A 19,418-nucleotide genomic window follows, 5' to 3' on the forward strand; every position below is an offset into this window, starting at 1 on the left:
CAACATGACTGTGAGAGGCAATTAATTTGACTCTGGCAGATAGAGGGCAATTAGGCTCAGAGTCCTCTCGTTAATATTTCCTTCTGGGAGTGTGTGTGAGTGTGTTTGTGTGTGCGCGTGCATGTGTGTGCGTGCACATCCGGGTGTGTGTGCGTACACCAGTATTTGTGTGTCAGTGTGCGTGCATGTGCGTGCCCGGGGTTGTAAAGGTCAGACTGTATCTGGCAGGATACTCTGCTTACCTGTCCAACTCTATTCCAGTTTCCCTAGGGGGTTGCTTTACAAGGACACACCTGTCCTTACACCTGCCATTACTGAACCTCTAAAGTGATGTGACTTTATAGCCGTCGTTGTATTGTGTTTCAGATAGGACCATGACTGGGGAACTGAGGCCAAGTCGCCCAAAGGCAGGAACCAAGAGAGCCAGCAGTGAGGCCTTCGGGTGAGTCCAGATTCAGCCTCATTAAGGTCATGAACCACTCAACTACAAATATAGGATGTTAATTTGAGTCACTTTTCTACAGAAAGAAAACAATTATGCAGCAATAGTAAATGTGAATTGTATTATAATTAATGGACATTTGCAGTCTGACCTTTTACAACCCCGGGCACGCACATGCACGCACACTGACACTAAAACTGGTAGTGCATTTGAGGTTCCCCTTTTACATTTCTGACTTGATTATCCCTTACAAAAAATTTACAAACCCCTACAAAAATGTCTGTTAATTATAATCCACATAATAATTCACATTTTCTGTTGCTGCAGGATTGTTTTCCTGCTGTAGCAAACTGGCTGAAATTAAGATCCTACATCTGTAGCAGTTTGTTGTTAAAGCATTATAGTTACCACGGTGTTGTTGTTGTTGTTGTTGTAGTATTCACTGTTACTTCACTACGTGTTTGGCCTTGCTGAATGTGGCTCCATAATCTGTCTAAAAGCTCAGGGACTAGGAGCAGCTGCTGCAGAGGAATGCCTTTGTCAGACTGATTCAATACAAGGTATCCCAGCCTAGCCCACAGCTGTCCCAAACCTTAAGCCTGGTTTATACTAGGTCTAACAACATGTTTTAAAGTGACAATCCCAAAGTTTGAATGTAAACACAGCTAGCCAACTCCCCCATATCCTGCAGTTATGCTTCCCTAGACAGATTACAGAGGACTAGCTGACATCAGAGCTTCAGCACTGGTCTGATGGTCTTATTAATGGACAGACAACAGGGATGCCAGCCCACCAGCCCAATATCTCAGGGGTCCATCCAGTCAGTCTGAGCCCATAGACACATCCCAGTCCCATTTCTTTGTAGGGTTAACACTCAGTGGGTCACTGGGGTGGCCTCTATCCCTCTATCCCTCTATCCCTGAGACCTGCTGCTACTGTTGATGGTGCTGTGGCAGCTTGAAAAACCAACACACATCAAATGTATTGTCACTGCATGCAGACAGACAGGATTAGGGTGTTTTTGAAAATGTGATTAAACTTTGAAACTGTTATGGTGTGTGACCTATGCAGACCTAATTCCATCCCCATGATAGAAGCCTCTACTCTTTCAACGGAAATGTCATCCGTCACATCCTTTCGGGATGTTTTGTTGGTCTTTAAGGCCAATTTAAAACAGCCATGCTACTGTGTAACTGTATTTTTTGGTGCAATGTCTCCACATTTACATTCTTGGTTCTTGTAATGGGGCATACTTAGTTTTCATTAGAGAGAAGGAGAGACAACAGGCAGAGAAGAGTAGGTTGAGGGAGGCATGGACGCCCATACAGCTGCTGGGCGATGCAGTACAATACACCCACAGACACTCACAGCTTCTCATGAGCTGCAGTCCCTCAATACATATTGATTGCAAACAAGATTGTGACGGGAGACAGTTCTCATAGTCATGTCAGTGACCTGAATATTCCCCATAGCCCATTATTGTATATGGAGTTAGTGGACATCAAATCAAATCAAATCCAATCTTATTTGTCACATGCGCCTAATACAACAGGTTTAGACCTTACCGTGAAATGCTTACACGCCCTTAACCAACAATGCAGATAAAAAAGTATGATATAAACTAAAGTAAGAACAATAACAAGGCTATATACAGGGGGTACCGGTACCGAGTCAAAGTGCGGGGGTACAGGTTAGTCGAGGTAATTGAGGTAATATGTACATGTAGGTTGGGGTAAAGTGACTATTCATGGGTAATAGACAGCGAGTAGCAGCAGCGTAAAAATGGGGGTACATGCAAATAGTCCGGGTAGCCATTTGATTAACTGTTTAGCAGTCTTATGGCTTGGGGGTAGAAGCTGTTAAGGAGCCTTTTGGACCTAGACTTGGCGCTCCGGTACCGCTTGCCATGTAGTAGCAGAGAGAACAGTTTATGACAAGGGTGGCTGGAGTCTTTGACAATTTTTAGGGCCTTCCTCTGACACCGCCTGGTATAGAGGTTCTGGATGGCAGGAAGCTTGGCCCCAGTGATGTATTGGGCCGTACGCACTGTAGTGCCTTGCGGCCGGATGCCGAGAAGTTGCCATACCAAGCAGTGATGCAACCAGTCAAGATACTCTCGATGGTGCAGCTGTATAACTCTTTTGAGGATCTGAGGACCCATGCCAAATCTTTTCAGTCTCCTGAGGAGGAATAGGCATTGTCGTGGCCTCTTCAAGACTCTCTTGGTGTGTTTGGACCAATATAGTTTGTTAATGATTTGAACACCAAGGAACTTGAAGCTCTCGACCCACTCCACTACAGCCCCATCGATGTGAATGGGGGTGTGTTCGGCCATCCTTTTCCTGTAGTCCACGATCAGCTCTTTTGTCTTACGTTGAGGGAGAGGTTGTTGTCCTGGCACCACACTGCCATGTCTCTGACCTCCTCCCTATAGGCTATCTCTACGTTGTGTCGTCAGCAAACTTAATGATGGTGGTGGAGTCATGCGTGGCCATGCAGTCAGGGGTGAACAGGGATTACAGAAGGGGACTAAGCATGCACCCCTAAGGGGCCCACATGTTGAGGATCAGCGTGGCAGATGTGTTGTTGCCTACCCTTACCACCTGGGGGCAGCCCGTCAGGAAGTCCAGGATCCAGTTGCAGAGGGAGGTGTTTAGTCCCAGGGTCCTTAGCTTAGTGATGAGCTGTAGTCAACGAACAGCATTCTCACGTAGGTGTTCCTTTTGTCCAGGTGTGAAAGGGCAGTGTGGAGTGCAATAGAGATTACATCATCTGTGGATCTGGGTGGTATGCAAGTTGTAGTGGGTCTAGGGTTTCTGGGATGATGGTGTTGATGTGAGCCATGACCACTTCATGGCTACAGACGTGCATGCTACAGGTTACCTTGGCGTTCTTGGGCACAGGGACTATGGTGTTCTGCTTGAAACATGTTGGTATTACAGACTCTGTCAGGGAGTGGTTGAAAATGTCAGTGAAGACACTTGCCAGATGGTCAGCGCATGATCTGAGTACGCGTCCTGGTAATCCGTCTGGTCCTGCGGCCTTGTAAATGTTGACCTGTTTAAATGTCTTGCTCACATCGGCTACGGAGAGCATGATCACACAGTCGTCCGGAACAGCTGATGCTCTCATGCATGGTTCAGTGTTGCTTGCCTCGAAGCGAGCATAGAAGGCATTTAGCTTGTCTGGTAGGCTTGCGTCACTGGGCAGTCCTGTAGATTAGCATCTGCTTTGTACGCGTCTCTGTGAGTGGAGTAAAGGTGATCTAGAGTTTTTTTCCTCTGGTTGCACATGTGACATGCTGGTAAAATTTGGTGAAACGGATGTAAGTTTTCCTGCATTAACTATAATGTTTTAGGTAGAGTCAAATAAAGATTCAATTAAAGTCACATTTTTAAGTGCATCATCACAGTCTCAATACACTTTACATAGAGACTTTTAAACTCCATGATCTGTTCCATCCATCTCTCCATTCCTCTCTCCCTGTTTATCTGCACCTTGGCTCCCCTCTCCTCCTCCCCCCTCTCCCTTCCTCCTCCTCCTCCTCCTCCTCTCCCCTCCTCCTCCCCTCCTCCTACATACCTGCACTTCTACCACAGGCTGCCACGCTCAAAAAAGAGCACTTACCTCCGTGAGGACCTGACCAACCTGCAGATAAACAAACAAACACATAAACACACACACACACAAACACACACACATGCAAGTGCTTAAATAAACTCACTCTTTCCAGCGGCATTTACATTTTAGTGAAGTAGAACAAACATATTTAGCTATTTTAATTTAATTTTTTTACCATCTCAGGTTGTTATAATAGGGGCCTGTCATAACTGTTTTTTGCCCAGCAACAGTCTGGTCTCACACCTCATCTCTTCTGTTCCTAAGATAAACTCATCAGAGAGTAAACAGTCTGGTCTCACACCTCATCTCTTCTGTTCCTAAGATAAACTCATCAGAGAGTAAACAGTCTGGTCTCACACCTCATCTCTTCTGTTCCTAAGATAAACTCATCAGAGAGTAAACAGTCTGGTCTCACACCTCATCTCTTCTGTTCCTAAGATAAACTCATCAGAGAGTAAGCAGTCTGGTCTCACACCTCATCTCTTCTGTTCCTAAGATAAACTCATCAGAGAGTAAACAGTCTGGTCTCACACCTCATCTCTTCTGTTCCTAAGATAAACTCATCAGAGAGTAAACAGTCTGGTCTCACACCTCATCTCTTCTGTTCCTAAGATAAACTCATCAGAGAGTAAACAGTCTGGTCTCACACCTCATCTCTTCTGTTCCTAAGATAAACTCATCAGAGAGTAAAATTGCAACATCTGACTTCAAAGTATTTTTCTGTCTAGACAGACAGCAATTTCGGATACTCCATGATATATTCTGATCAACCGGCTTGTTCTTGTGTCAGGTAACTAAATACCACATTAATCAGATAATATACTGTACCTGTCCATTACAACAGATCAAAGATTGTTGACCAAGTTCGTAGTTACTGCGTTTTGCCTTTGTAGGGCAGAGTTGTTCTATGGACTTTCTGTCTACATTTTAAATTGCCTCTCACTGGACTATCTTTCATATTTTACATAAAGCCTTTTAAAAAAGACAGTTTGCATCCATATGCATTAGTTTGACACTTCAGTTCAGAAGCAAAGATGAGAAGACTTGGTCTCCCAAGTGGCTCTACTGTGAGGGTTGTTTTTTGCTGTGTGTGTGTGTGTGTGTGTTAGGTGTGTGTGTGTGTGTGTGTGTGTGTGTTAGGTGTGTGTGCGTGTGTGTTAGGTGTGTGTGCGTCAGTGTAAGATTGCACATAGCCCAAGGCTTTTTGGCTCAGTCATATTGTCTATATCATGTACTATATAATGCTAGTTGTGATACACACATATTCTCTTTTTCAATGACCTTGGCAAGCTCAGTTTCTACCTCTTTGCATCCAACAACCCCACTCTATGCAGGGCCGGACTACTGCATTTGGGGCCCCGGGGCACCGATCTCCGGGGGCCCGCCCCCCAAAACAATATATTAGTTCATCTCGTGCTTTTGTTCACATGAGGACGAGAGAAAATCTAGCAGTTTTAAAGCGAATTTCCAGCTATTTTACACATTTTGCTATCATATGCTATCTGGGGGCTCCAGGGGGACCTCAACCCCCCCTGGAGGTCGGGGGCCCTGGGGCACGTGCCCTGTGTGCCCGTTTGGTAATCCGGACCTGAGTCTATGCTACCAAATATTCCACTCAGTCTCTCCTCTAAGTGTATTATTCTTGGAACCAACCTCCCCAGACATCAGGTAACCAGATCATCAAATGTGAAGTGACAGCCATGAACCATGGCATGTTATCAGTGTAGGAGATAACACTCAGTACAGCAGAACACCCAGTAGGCTGAGTGTGTTATGCCTCTCAGTACGGCGTTGGTCTCCATGCCTCAGAGAACCTCCATCTTATCCCAGTTATAACATCCATAACACCCAACCACTCTCAGGAGGGTCACTAGACTAGAGCACAACAGCACTAACCCATTCCTCTTTATAGTCTCCCTCCCTGCATTCTAGTGAGTGCATTAAAAACATAATTCCAATTCCCCTCCTTTGCCTTGGCTCTCGTTTCCTCCATAATGCCCCTCCATTCACAATCACGTAGCGCCAGATTTCATCCCATCGTTTCCCCCATAAACACTGACTGCAAATCAAAAGGCAAGCATCCGGGAAACTGATACATATTTCATAGGAACTCCTCATGAGGCCGGAAGAATGGAGAGCAATAGGAGCAATCCACGTACAGAGTAGTTCTACAGATGTCGGATCTTAATTTGATCACCCTGTTAAAACATATAGTTTATTTGATGTTTAAAAAGGCTTCTGAGGTTTGTAATTTCCACTTAGAAAATATACCAATCCCTACAAAAATGTCCACATAATAATTCACATTTCCTGTTGCTGCAGGATTACTTTCCTGCTTTAGCAAACTGGCTCAAATTAATATCCTACATATGTATTGCTGCAAATGTTGAATACTGATCATTATATCTGTAATGACTTGTGAGTACTTTCTCTCTCTCAGGGTTTAGTGGATGGAGAAGAAAAGGCACTGACAGTTATCTGAGTTGTACACTATACAGCACTCTACCCAATAGTCATGTGTTGTGTTTGTCTGAGCTAGGGGGGAACAGTGCTGTATACTCCATAAGAGTGCTGATTTGGTACCAAGGAAGCTATCTGCTGTCTGTGGATTGTGCAGCTTCAGGGTTTGCCACAGAAATTAGGCCAATTTGCTCTCCTCCCCTGCTAAAATAACTCACTCTAGCTGGGCAATCTACTGTCTCCTCCTTCAGCTTGGCTTTGGGGCGTCTTGGAAGGTTGAATGATAGTACTGTAATGGATTCAATACACTTACTTCAGCAATTGCCATGCAGGGTGAAGTTGCTATTTTTATTTTATGATATGAGAGACATTGCTTTTTTTGTGGGGGTCCTGAGTGACGCGGTCAAAAGCACTGCATCGCAGTGCTGAGGCGCCACTACAGCCTGGTGTAGTGCAGCCTGTGTCACGGCCGGCCGTGACTGGGAGACCCATAGGAATGGTGCACAATTGGCACAGCTCCGTCCGGGGTAGGGGAGGATTTGGCCGGGGGAGCTTTCCTTGGCTCATCGCGCTCTAGTGACTCCTTGTGGCAGGGCCGGGCGCCTGCAAGCTAACTTCAGTCGTCAGTCGAACAGTGTTTCCTCTGACACATTGGTGTGGGAAGTAGCGAGGCCAGGCGGGCCATGTTTCGGAGGACGCATAACTCGACATTCGCCTCTCCCGAGCCCATTGGGGAGTTGCACCGATGAGCCAAGGTCGTAATTCGGGGAGAAAATGATACTGATAATAATAATCCAAGACCTCATCACCGTGGTTACCAAACTGAAAGACACAAAAAGAGGCAGTTGTCATTTGTCTGTATAACTTGTTTCCAATGAACAAAATGTCACACAATATCTCTTTGCTCTGCTCATATCCCCATCCATCACAGTTGAATCTCTTTTGGAAGTTTGTGTACTGTCCCATTCTGTCTCTGCCTCATCTGTCTATGTGATGCAGTGCTCTCCAAACCCCTTGTCTTACTCTGGAGCCATCTGACTAAAGAGCTGTTCCGATGGGGAGCCCAAACATGTCATATGTCATCTGCAATGGATCTCTTCCCCTCCATCCTCTGGAGTCACACACAATTAGTCTGTCATAATGCAATCACCCTAAAGGGCTTCTGCTTCCTACTTCCTGCTTCCTGCTTCCTGCCACTGTTAAATTAATCTGGCAGAGGAGCCATGTTAGCCTGGAGAACAAGTGCTTCTTCTTCGTCTTCTTTGTCTTCTTCATTGTGCCTGTACCTTCACAAAAAACACACACGCAAGTGCGTGCACGTAGACTTGCAGTAAACATGCCACACGCACACACACGCACACACACACACACACACACACACACACACACACACACACACACACACAGTAACCTTCTGTTAATCCATTGCCAGGTGTTTAGCCTGCCCGGCTCAGTCCCAGTGCAGAAGTAAGAGGCAGGCCACGACCTCGCACATAATTAGTCTGTGGTAGCATTGCAGTGGGATCATATATCAGCCTAGCAATGCCACTTAGAAAAAGACTAGACAACAGGTGTGAGTCATGGCTTTGTTTTACTACTAGACTGAAACAGGTTTCCCTCAAGAATTTCCCTGTATTTAGCGCCATCCATCATTCCTTCAATTCTGACCAGTTTCCCAGTCCCTGCTGATGAAAAACATCCCCACAGCATGACGCTGCCACCACCATGCTTCACTGTGGGGATGGTGTTCTCAGGGTGATGAGAGGTGTTGGGTTTGCGCCAGACATAGCGTTTTCCTTGATGGCCAAAAAGCTCAATTTTAGTCTCATCTGACCAGAGTACGTTCTTCCATATGTTTGGGGAGTCTCCCACATACCTTTTGGTGAACACCAAACGTGTTTGCTTATTTTTTTCTATAAGCAATGGCTTTTTTTCTGGTCACTCTTTCGTAAAGCCCAGCTCTGTGGAGTGTACGGCTTAAAGTGGTCCTATGGACAAATACTCCAATCTCTGCTGTGGAGCTTTGCAGCTCCTTCAGGGTTTCTTTGGTCTCTTTGTTGCCTCTCTGAATAATGCCCTTGCATGGTCCGTGAATTTTGGTGGGCGGCCCTCTCTTGGCAGGTTTGTTTTGGTGCCATATTCTTTCCGTTTTTTATAATGGATTTAATGGTGGTCTGTGGGATGTTCAAAGTTTCTGAATATTTTTTTATAACCCAACCCTGATCTGTACTTCTCCACAACTGTGTCCCTGACCTGTTTGGAGAGCTCCTTGGTCTTCATGGTGCCGCTTGCTTGGTGGTGCCCCTTGCTTAGTGGTGTTGCAGACTCTGGGGCCTTTCAGAACAGGTGTATATATACTGAGATCATGTGACAGATCATGTGACACTTAGATTGCACACAGGTGGACTTTATTTAACTAATTATGTGACTTCTGAAGGTAATTGGTTGCACCAGATCTTATTTAGGGGCTTCATAGCAAAGGGGGTGAATACATACAGTGGGGGAAAAAAGTATTTAGTCAGCCACCAATTGTGCAAGTTCTCCCACTTAAAAAGATGAGCGAGGCCTGTAATTTTCATCATAGGTACACGTCAACTATGACAGACAAAATGAGAGAAAAAAATCCAGAAAATCACATTGTAGGATTTTTTATGAATTTATTTGCAAATTATGGTGGAAAATAAGTATTTGGTCAATAACAAAAGTTTCTCAATACTTTGTTATATACCCTTTGTTGGCAATGACACAGGTCAAACGTTTTCTGTAAGTCTTCACAAGGTTTTAACACACTGTTGCTGGTATTTTGGCCCATTCCTCCATGCAGATCTCCTCTAGAGCAGTGATGTTTTGGGGCTGTCGCTGGACAACACAGACTTTCAACTCCCTCCAAAGATTTTCTATGGGGTTGAGATCTGGAGACTGGCTAGGCCACTCCAGGACCTTGAAATGCTTCTTACGAAGCCACTCCTTCGTTGCCCGGGCGGTGTGTTTGGGATCATTGTCATGCTGAAAGACCCAGCCACGTTTCATCTTCAATGCCCTTGCTGATGGAAGGAGGTTTTCACTCAAAATCTCACGATACATGGCCCCATTCATTCTTTCCTTTACACGGATCAGTCGTCCTGGTCCCTTTGCAGAAAAACAGCCCCAAAGCATGATGTTTTCACCCCCATGCTTCACAGTAGGTATGGTGTTCTTTGGATGCAACTCAGCATTCTTTGTCCTCCAAACACGACGAGTTGAGTTTTTACCAAAAAGTTCTATTTTGGTTTCATCTGACCATATGACATTTTCCCAATCCTCTTCTGGATGCACTCTAGCAAACTTCAGACGGGCCTGGACATGTACTGGCTTAAGCAGGGGACACGTCTAGCACTGCAGGATTTGAGTCCCTGGCGGCGTAATGTGTTACTGATGGTAGGCTTTATTACTTTGGTCCCAGCTCTCTGCAGGTCATTCACTAGGTCCCCCCGTGTGGTTCTGGGATTTTTGCTCACCGTTCTTGTGATCATTTTGACCCCACAGGGTGAGATCTTGCATGGAGCCCCAGATCGAGGGAGATTATCAGGGGTCTTGTATGTCTTCCATTTCCTAATAATTGCTCCCACAGTTGATTTCTTCAAACCAAGATGCTTACCTATTGCAGATTCAGTCTTCCCAGCCTGGTGCAGGTCTACAATTTTGTTTCTGGTGTCCTTTGACAGCTCTTTGGTCTTGGCCATAGTGGAGTTTGGAGTGTGACTGTTTGAGGTTGTGGACAGGTGTCTTTTATACTGATAACAAGTTCAAACAGGTGCCATTAATACAGGTAACGAGTGGAGGACAGAGGACCCTCTTAAAGAAGAAGTTACAGGTCTGTGAGAGCCAGAAATCTTGCTTCTTTGTAGGTGACCAAATACTTATTTTCCACCATAATTTGCAAATAAATTCATAAAAAATCCTACAATGTGATTTTCTGGATTTTTTTCCCTCAATTTGTCTGTCATAGTTGACGTGTACCTATGATGAAAATTACAGGCCTCTCTCATCTTTTTAAGTGGGAGAACTTGCACAATTGGTGGCTGACTAAATACTTTTTTTCCCCACTGTATGCACGCACCACTTTTCCGTAATATTTTTTTTTTTTTTTTAAACAAGTCATTTTTTTCATTTCACTTCACCAATTTGGACTATTTTGTGTATGTCCATTACATGAAATCCAAATAAAAATCAATTTAAATTACAGGTTGTAATGCAACAAAATAGGAAAAACGACAAGAAGGGGGATGAATACTTTTGCAAGGCGCTGTAGGTAATCACATAGTACTTTCAGGGATCAACTCGTGAAAATGTCAATGCTATTTTCTTTTGGTGGAGGGCATACAGTGGGGAAAAAAAGTATTTAGTCAGCCACCAATTGTGCAAGTTCTCCCACTTAAAAAGATGACAGAGGCCTGTAATTTTCATCATAGGTACACGTCAACTATGACAGACAAAATGAGGAAAAAAAATCCAGAAAATCACATTGTAGGATTTGTAATGAATTTATTTGCAAATTATGGTGGAAAATAAGTATTTGGTCAATAACAAAAGTTTCTCAATACTTTGTTATATACCCTTTGTTGGCAATGACACAGGTCAAACGTTTTCTGTAAGTCTTCACAAGGTTTTCACACACTGTTGCTGGTATTTTGGCCCATTCCTCCATGCAGATCTCCTCTAGAGCAGTGATGTTTTGGGGCTGTCGCTGGGCAACACAGACTTTCAACTCCCTCCAAAGATTTTCTATGGGGTTGAGATCTGGAGACTGGCTAGGCCACTCCAGGACCTTGAAATGCTTCTTACGAAGCCACTCCTTCGTTGCCCGGGCGGTGTGTTTGGGATTATTGTCATGCTGAAAGACCCAGCCACGTTTCATCTTCAATGCCCTTGCTGATGGAAGGAGGTTTTCACTCAAAATCTCACGATACATGGCCCCATTCATTCTTTCCTTTACACGGATCAGTCGTCCTGGTCCCTTTGCAGAAAAACAGCCCCAAAGCATGATGTTTCCACCCCCATGCTTCACAGTAGGTATGGTGTTCTTTGAATGCAACTCAGCATTCTTTGTCCTCCAAACACGACGAGTTGAGTTTTTACCAAAAAGTTATATTTTGGTTTCATCTGACCATATGACATTCTCCCAATCCTCTTCTGGATCATCCAAATGCACTCAAGCAAACTTCAGACGGGCCTGGACATGTACTGGCTTAAGCAGGGGGACACGTCTGGCACTGCAGGATTTGAGTCCCTGGCGGCGTAGTGTGTTACTGATGGTAGGCTTTGTTACTTTGGTCCCAGCTCTCTGCAGGTCATTCACTAGGTCCCCCCGTGTGGTTCTGGGATTTTTGCTCACCGTTCTTGTGATCATTTTGACCCCACGGGGTGAGATCTTGCGTGGAGCCCCAGATCGAGGGAGATTATCAGTGGTCTTGTATGTCTTCCATTTCCTAATAATTGCTCCCACAGTTGATTTCTTCAAACCAAGCTGCTTACCTATTGCAGATTCAGTCTTCCCAGCCTGGTGCAGGTCTACAATTTTGTTTCTGGTGTCCTTTGACAGCTCTTTGGTCTTGGCCATAGTGGAGTTTGGAGTGTGACTGTTTGAGGTTGTGGACAGGTGTCTTTTATACTGATAACAAGTTCAAACAGGTGCCATTTATACAGGTAACGAGTGGAGGACAGGGGAGCCTCTTAAAGAAGAAGTTACAGGTCTGTGAGAGCCAGAAATCTTGCTTGTTTGTAGGTGACCAAATACTTATTTTCCACCATAATTTGCAAATAAATTCATTAAAAATCCTACAATGTGATTTTCTGAAAAATCTTTTCTCAATTTGTCTCTCATAGTTGACGTGTACCTATGATGAAAATTACAGGCCCCTCTCATCTTTTTAAGTGGGAGAACTTGCACAATTGGTGGCTGACAAAATAATGTTTTTCCCCACTGTACTTGTATTATGAATCACACACAATTCAATTTCCTTAATCTCGTGGGAACAATTTGTCTTGTTGACTGTCATCAAAACATTAATATCCTTTGTAGTATCGCAAAGTCTTTGTCAAGATGCCAATTATTTGGAGAACAATACTGTATGTCTGGTTCCTTTTCTCTTTGAAAGAACATTGGGTGCAGAATTTGGGTGCGTTGATACGGAGAAGACAAACACCTAGGCTGTCACAATAGACCATCATTCCACATTGCATATTGCACAATTACAGTAATGGGAAAAAAAAGAAATGAGATTGCTCGCTACGCAGTCAGTGAGGACTGTGCTTGCCGCTGGCCATTCAAAGCTCTTGAGAGCTGCCCTTTCACTTTAAGAGAGTGCAACATCCATTTGATCTGAGTTACAGCCCAGCTCCCCAGCTCTATAAAAGCAAATAGAGCCAGGGTTTTAAAGATCAGCCCAGCAAGATGGAGAGATAATATGGAGCTCAGAGGCTTTACAGGCTGTTTTAGAGTAAAAGTCCCTCCACTGTTGTTTTGATCACACTGTGCCTTATATACCCATAAACTCCCCCCATATTTTACACCTTCTCCAATTGAGCAGCGGAGGGAGGCTAGTGTTTCTAAGTACTGAGTCCTGTTATCTGACTTTAATACTCAAAGGTCCATCTATATTGAGCACTTCATCTATAGTGATAAAAGATAATTATCTCTACGGGGCTTTATCCTGTTTCTTTACTTACTCTGCCCTTGCGCGGCACATGAGCCCCTGCATTAGAGTTAATAGTGCCAACTGCGACATCACAGAAAGGTACACTGTGTGTGATCGACAGATGACACCCTTGAGTGTGTCATTTGGGTTGTTTTTCAACAGGGGCACAGGTTTTGCCTCAGGTTTTGGCTGTGTTGAAAGTCTCCGACAGCATCATGGAATTCACAGCAGGCTGAAGGCCTCAGGGCATCTACAACCAAACTTATTTAAAGAGAGACTTTAATTGGCTCAACATTGGAAAAGTTCATATGATCAAAGCGTATGTTTGGGGGTTTCAGATTGAAACTGTGCCTTGATCTGTGTGGCTATGTTCACAGTAGGCTACATTGTGTTCTGCACATCTATGTTTCTTTAGTTCCTGTGTTCAATGTGATTGTAATCGGCCTGTAACACAGAGACAAAGCAAGAGCGGGAGGAAGGAAGGAAGGAAGGAAGGAAGGAAGGAAGGAAGGAAGGAAGGAAGGAAGGAAGGAAGGAAGGAAGGAAGGAAGGAGAGAGATGGCACAGTAATTATGCCTTTGTCCTTCATCTCCTGCTAAGAAGTGCATTTAATAGGAAAAGATGAATCAGCACTTCCTTTGAACAGAAAAATAACAGTTTAATAATTGTGCAATGTAAAACTCCAACCATTTAACCTCCCCGTCTCTCATAGAGACAGTACATTCAGTATGGTAAGCTGAGCTTTACCAGCAAAGAACAAATGAAAGATGGGAACAAATAACAAGGAAGCAAACCCAAGGTTATGACACATACAGGTGTTTTGCGTTTAAAGATCCCTTTGCTCCGTCAAAATAGGAACTATCAAAATAACATTCTGGACCAGTCAATGCTACAACGTTGATGAAATCAATAATACTGCCATACAACCTCAGTACCAGCAATTTACCTCACACCTTGTACGTTGGGGTTGCCAGATTCAGCCTTTGTATAAGGTTTGTTGTATAAGACACAGTGGCATCATCCTGCATTTGAGCCTCTGCCAGTCTACCTGCCTGCATGACCGCCTATTGCTGTATGTCGGTCGTAATTCAGCTTCAATCCGGGCCGCCCTTCGATTTGAGAGGAGCTGAAGTGGCAGGAAATCAGCTCCTCGGCCCATTAACCCTGGTCACGCTGCAGCCAAGCTGATTTATTACACAGCAGCACACTACTGAGGGCTCAACATTAAATCAGAAAATATCTATCTGTGGGGAGGGAAGAAGGAAGGGAGGAAGGCAATGTGACATGCCTGGATTTTAACCTTTATTTAAGGCTTTTTCATCAAACTGTCGCCTCCTTTTATGGCAGATGGTCCAGCACCATCCTCAGACAATAGCTTAAATTTTTGGTGCAATTCTCATTTCTGGATAAGGCTTAAAATACAGGATCAAACCTTGCTATGTCACATAATTGTGCAAAACACAGGGCCATACTCATCTCCGTCTTTCTGTGTTGTGGACACTAGCTACTAGCTTATTTACCTCTGAGTACTCCTTACCATGGCCAGGGTTGGGGAGTAACAGATTACATGTAATCAGATTTGTTTTTAAATGTACCTGTAATCAGTTACGTTACCAGCAAAAATATAGTAATCAGATTACAGATACTTACGAAAAACTAGATGATTACTTACCTCTAGGATTACTTTTAAATTCAGAAAGGATGTTTGCAAATAGAATACATTATGACACCTTTCTGTTTTCTCAATGACATTCAATTCAGCATTGAAAAAAAGTGTACGTTTAAGTTTGTTCCACCTGAACGAGTCTGACCACAAGTCAGAGACCACTATGATGACACCAAATGTTACGTTATTGATTACAATTTGGACAGGTAACTAGTAACTGTAACAGATTACATTTAGAAAATAACCTATCCAACCCTGACCATGGCTTTCCTCTACAGTATTTCTACCACTTCTGCTTACTTTGCTCTGCCTTAGCTTACTTCTGTACAACACAGTTTTACCTCAGTTTACCTCATCTTTATCATTGCTTTTTCAAAATTGGTTTACCTCTGCTCTATGTACTGAGCTTCAAACAGCTTACCTGCAGGAGGTATTTGTCTGGATGGAACACTAAAGATAAACAGGATTGTTGATCTCCACTGCAGCTGGTCAAACCAGAGAAAACAGATTAAAAGAAACAGATCGATTTGCCTCGCAGAGTACATTCCTCTATTAATACTAATAATGTTTCACTGTAAAGGCCTTTATCCCTGGTAGCCTATCATTTATAATATGCAGTGCTGTGTAACACAGTATTTTACACATGGAAACAACAAATCGCTGCCCTAACGAACCCATATTAGATGGTGGGAGTGTTACTCTTCACTGTTATTATACAGTACCAGTCAAAAGTTTGGACACACCTACTCATTCAAGGGTTTGTCTTTATTTTTACTATTTTTTACATTGTAGAATAATAGTGAAGACATCAAAACTATGAAATAACACATATGGAATCATGTAGTAACCAAATAAGTGTTAAACAAATCAAAATATATTTTATATTTCAGATTCTTCAAATAGCCACCCTTTGCCTTGATGACAGCTTTTCACACTCTTGGCATTCTCTCAACAAGGCTTCATGAGGTAGTCACCTGGAATGCATTTGAATTAAAAGGTGTGGGGGTATACGGGGGGGGGGGGGGGGGGGGGGGGGTGTATACGGGGGGAGTATATGGGGGGGGTATACGGAAGATAGCCCTAGTTGGTAAAAGACCAAGTCCATATTATGGCATGAACAGCTCAAATAAGCAAAGAGAAACGACAGTCCATCATTACTTTAAGACATAAAGGTCAGTCAATACGGATAATTTCAAGAACTTTGACAGTTTCTTCAAGTGCAATCGCAAAAACCATCAAGCGCTATGATGAAACAGGCTCTCATGAGGACCGCCACAGGAATGGAAGACCCAGAGTTACCTCTGCTGCATAAGTTCATTAGAGTTACCAGCTTCAGAAATTGCAGCCCAAATAAATGCTTCACAGAGTTCCAAGTCACAGACACATCTCAACATCAACTGTTCAGAGGGGACTGTGTGAATCAGGCCTTCATGGTCGAATTTCTGCAAAGAAACCACTACTAAATGACACCAATATTAAGAAGAGACCTGCTTGGGCCAAGAAACACAAGCAATGGACATTAGACCGGTGGAAATCTGTCCTTTGGTCTGATGAGTCCACATTTGAGATTTTTGGTTCCAACTGCCATGTCTTTGTGAGACGCGGTGTGGGTGAACGGATGATCTCCGCATGGGTGGTTCCCACCATGAAGCATGGAGGAGGAGGTGTGATGGTGTGGGTGTGCTTTTCTGGTGACACTGTCAGTGATTTATATAGAATTCAAGGCACACTTAACCAGCATGGCTACCACAGGATTCTGCAGCGATACGCCATCCCATCTGGTTTGCACTTAGTGGGACTATCATTTGTTTTTCAACAGGACAATGACCCAACACACCTCCAGGCTGTGTAAGGGCTATTTTACCAAGAAGGAGAGTGATGGAGTGCTGCATCAAATGACCTGGCCTCCACAATCCCCGACCTCAACCCAATTGAGATGGTTTGGGATGAGTTGGACCGCAGAGTGAAGGAAAAGTAGCCAACAAGTGCTCAGCATATGTGGGAACTCCTTCAAGACTGTTGGAAAAGCTTCCCGAATGGCAAGGAAGAGAAAGTCTGCACGATATTTACAACCGGTCATAAAACTGGCCCCCAGGAAAGGGGTTGTTCAAACCTTTGCCTACCTGGCATGTTTGATCCTCAAACCATGAGGGCAAGTCATGACAGCCAGGCGCAAGGGGAAAACCGCTAGTAGGCTTGCCAAAACAAAACAAACGGCAACAGACAAACAGAGAACACAGGTATAAATACACTGGGGATAATGGGAAAGATGGGCGACACCTGGAGTGGGGTGGAGACAATCACAAAGACAGGTGAAACAGATCAGGGTGTGACAATAATATATATTAACAAAGTCAGGAGGTACAGATGTAGGATCTTAATTTGATCACTCTTTTGTTGCTGACAATTTTGCTGCAAAGCGGGAAATGTAAACTTGTAGTGTAAGGCTTCTAAAGTTTGTAATTTCCACTTTGAAATTTCAGACTTGATTTACCCCAACGGAAAATGTATCAACCCCTATAAAATTGTCCATTAATTATAATCCACATAATAACTCACATGTCCTATTGCTGCAAGATTATTTTCCTGCGTAGCAAACTGGCTCAAATTAAGATCCTACATCTGTAGCATCTCTATATAATATATAACAGTGATCCACTCTGTTATGTTTAAGAGGGCCAGCTCGGTGAGCTTCGTTGTTGTCCTCAGATAGATTAATAGTAAAATGCTTGCTAATACACAACTCAATACTAAATGGCGAGGAGCTTGGCAGTGCCCAAAATCAATAATACAGTTAAATGCTGATTAATACCCATTAAAGCTGATGATGATGAATGGAGCAGAGTCATGCAGGACTTTTAATGAGCAGACAGCAGGACTAAAGCTTTCGCTTTAGCTTTCAACAGGACTGGAGCTATATATCGTTTTAGCTTACAAGGCCCTGTGTAATACCGACAAGCCTCTCTCTCTCTCTCTCTCTCTCTCTCTCTCTCTCTCTCTCTCTCTCTCTCTCTCTCTCTCTCTCTCTCTCTCTCTCTCTCTCTCTCTCTCTCTCTCTCTCTCTCTCTCTCTCTCTCTCTCTCTCTCTCTCTCTCTGGTTGAGGTGGTACGCAATGCGTTTTTTTATGGGGGTGTGGGGGGGCTCGGGGTGGGGGGATAATGTGTTTTTAGTATAATGTCTCATTAGTTAAACTAAGACAAAAATCATAGTCTCTAGATAGGTTTCCATCCAATTGGCAACAGATTTTCATGCAAATATTCTAAAATCTGCATTTTCCCACCAGTGGCGTTTCCACCAAATAGACTTGTTGTGGATAAAAATCAGTGTGTGATCACATAGTACTTTTTCACTTAAGTTTTCATGTACCAAATAAAAATCTAAAGTTAAATGTGTTTCAATTGCATTTTCAACTTTACTGATAATTTTGTCACAAAAACTGTTACGTTAAATACCAGATGTGCTTACTCTGGTCTTGGCCCATGTGCTCTAGCCAACAGCTGGCAGATGCAGTGCGGGTAGGCTGTGCAGGTAGGCTAGTCTACATGATGAGATTATTATGGATAAGAGCAAGATTTAAAAAAAAAATCAAACTGCAGTCAAGCATCGATCATCATGTCACCTGAATCAGACCCTCGATATTTATTTGAAGAGAGCATCAAGATTACCGTGCACTTTCACCACCCTGTGAAGTTCATCATACGTTATTTCATCTGTAGCCTAATTCCCAAGTCGTAGTGGGAGGACCAAACATCATATCATTGCGTGACTCCAAGTTTACTTTGATATGATGGTTATTATATAAATATTTGCGGATGAAGGTATTTCCACCACCATTTCTCACATAATTAATTTTACCGACACAAAAAGATCCCAGCATGTTGAACTAAGAAATTATCTGTCTGCATTTATAAAATTGTACCGTTTATATAACTTTTTACCACATCAAAAAGATTGCTAGCCAAAATTGTCTAGCCGATGTCATAGAGATGTATTATGTTTAGCCTAGTTGAAATGTAGCTACAGTGAGGGAAAAAGGTATTTGATCCCCTGCTGATTTTGTACGTTTGCCCACTGACAAAGAAATGATCAGTCTATAATTTTAATGGTAGGTTTATTTGAACAGTGAGAGACAGAATAACAACAAAAAAATCCAGAAAAACGCATGTCAAAAATGTTATAAATTGATTTGCATTTTAATGAGGGAAATAAGTATTTGACCCCCTCTCAATCAGAAAGATTTCTGGCTCCCAGGTGTCTTTTATACAGGTATCGAGCTGAGATTAGGAGCACACTCTTAAAGGGAGTGCTCCTAATCTCAGCTTGTTACCTGTATAAAAGACACCTGTCCACAGAAGCATTCAATCAATCAGATTCCAAACTCTCCACCATGGCCAAGACCAAAGAGTTCTCCGAGGATGTCAGGGACAAGATTGTAGACCTACACAAGGCTGGAATGGGCTACAAGACCATCGCCAAGCAGCTTGGTGAGAAGGTGACAACAGTTGGTGCGATTATGCGTAAATGGAAGAAACACAAAAGAACTGTCAATCT

At 43.4% G+C, this 19,418-nt stretch overlaps 1 protein-coding gene across 1 annotated transcript in view; it reads left to right on the forward strand.

The window, feature by feature from the left end:
* Window positions 1-374: 374 nt before the first annotated feature.
* LOC311134624 (RNA-binding Raly-like protein) overlaps window positions 375-19,418 on the forward strand; it is a gene marked incomplete at both ends in the record, with an annotated part of 53,777 nt that continues 34,733 nt past the window's right edge. The window contains one exon of the mRNA XM_084168360.1: window positions 375-442. Within this exon, the coding sequence (XP_084024486.1) occupies window positions 375-442 (68 nt within the window). The remainder of the gene's footprint in view (window positions 443-19,418) is intronic.

The sequence above is a fragment of the Coregonus lavaretus genome, assembly GCF_964263955.1.
Source record: "Coregonus lavaretus genome assembly, chromosome: 9".
NCBI lineage: Eukaryota > Metazoa > Chordata > Actinopteri > Salmoniformes > Salmonidae > Coregonus > Coregonus lavaretus.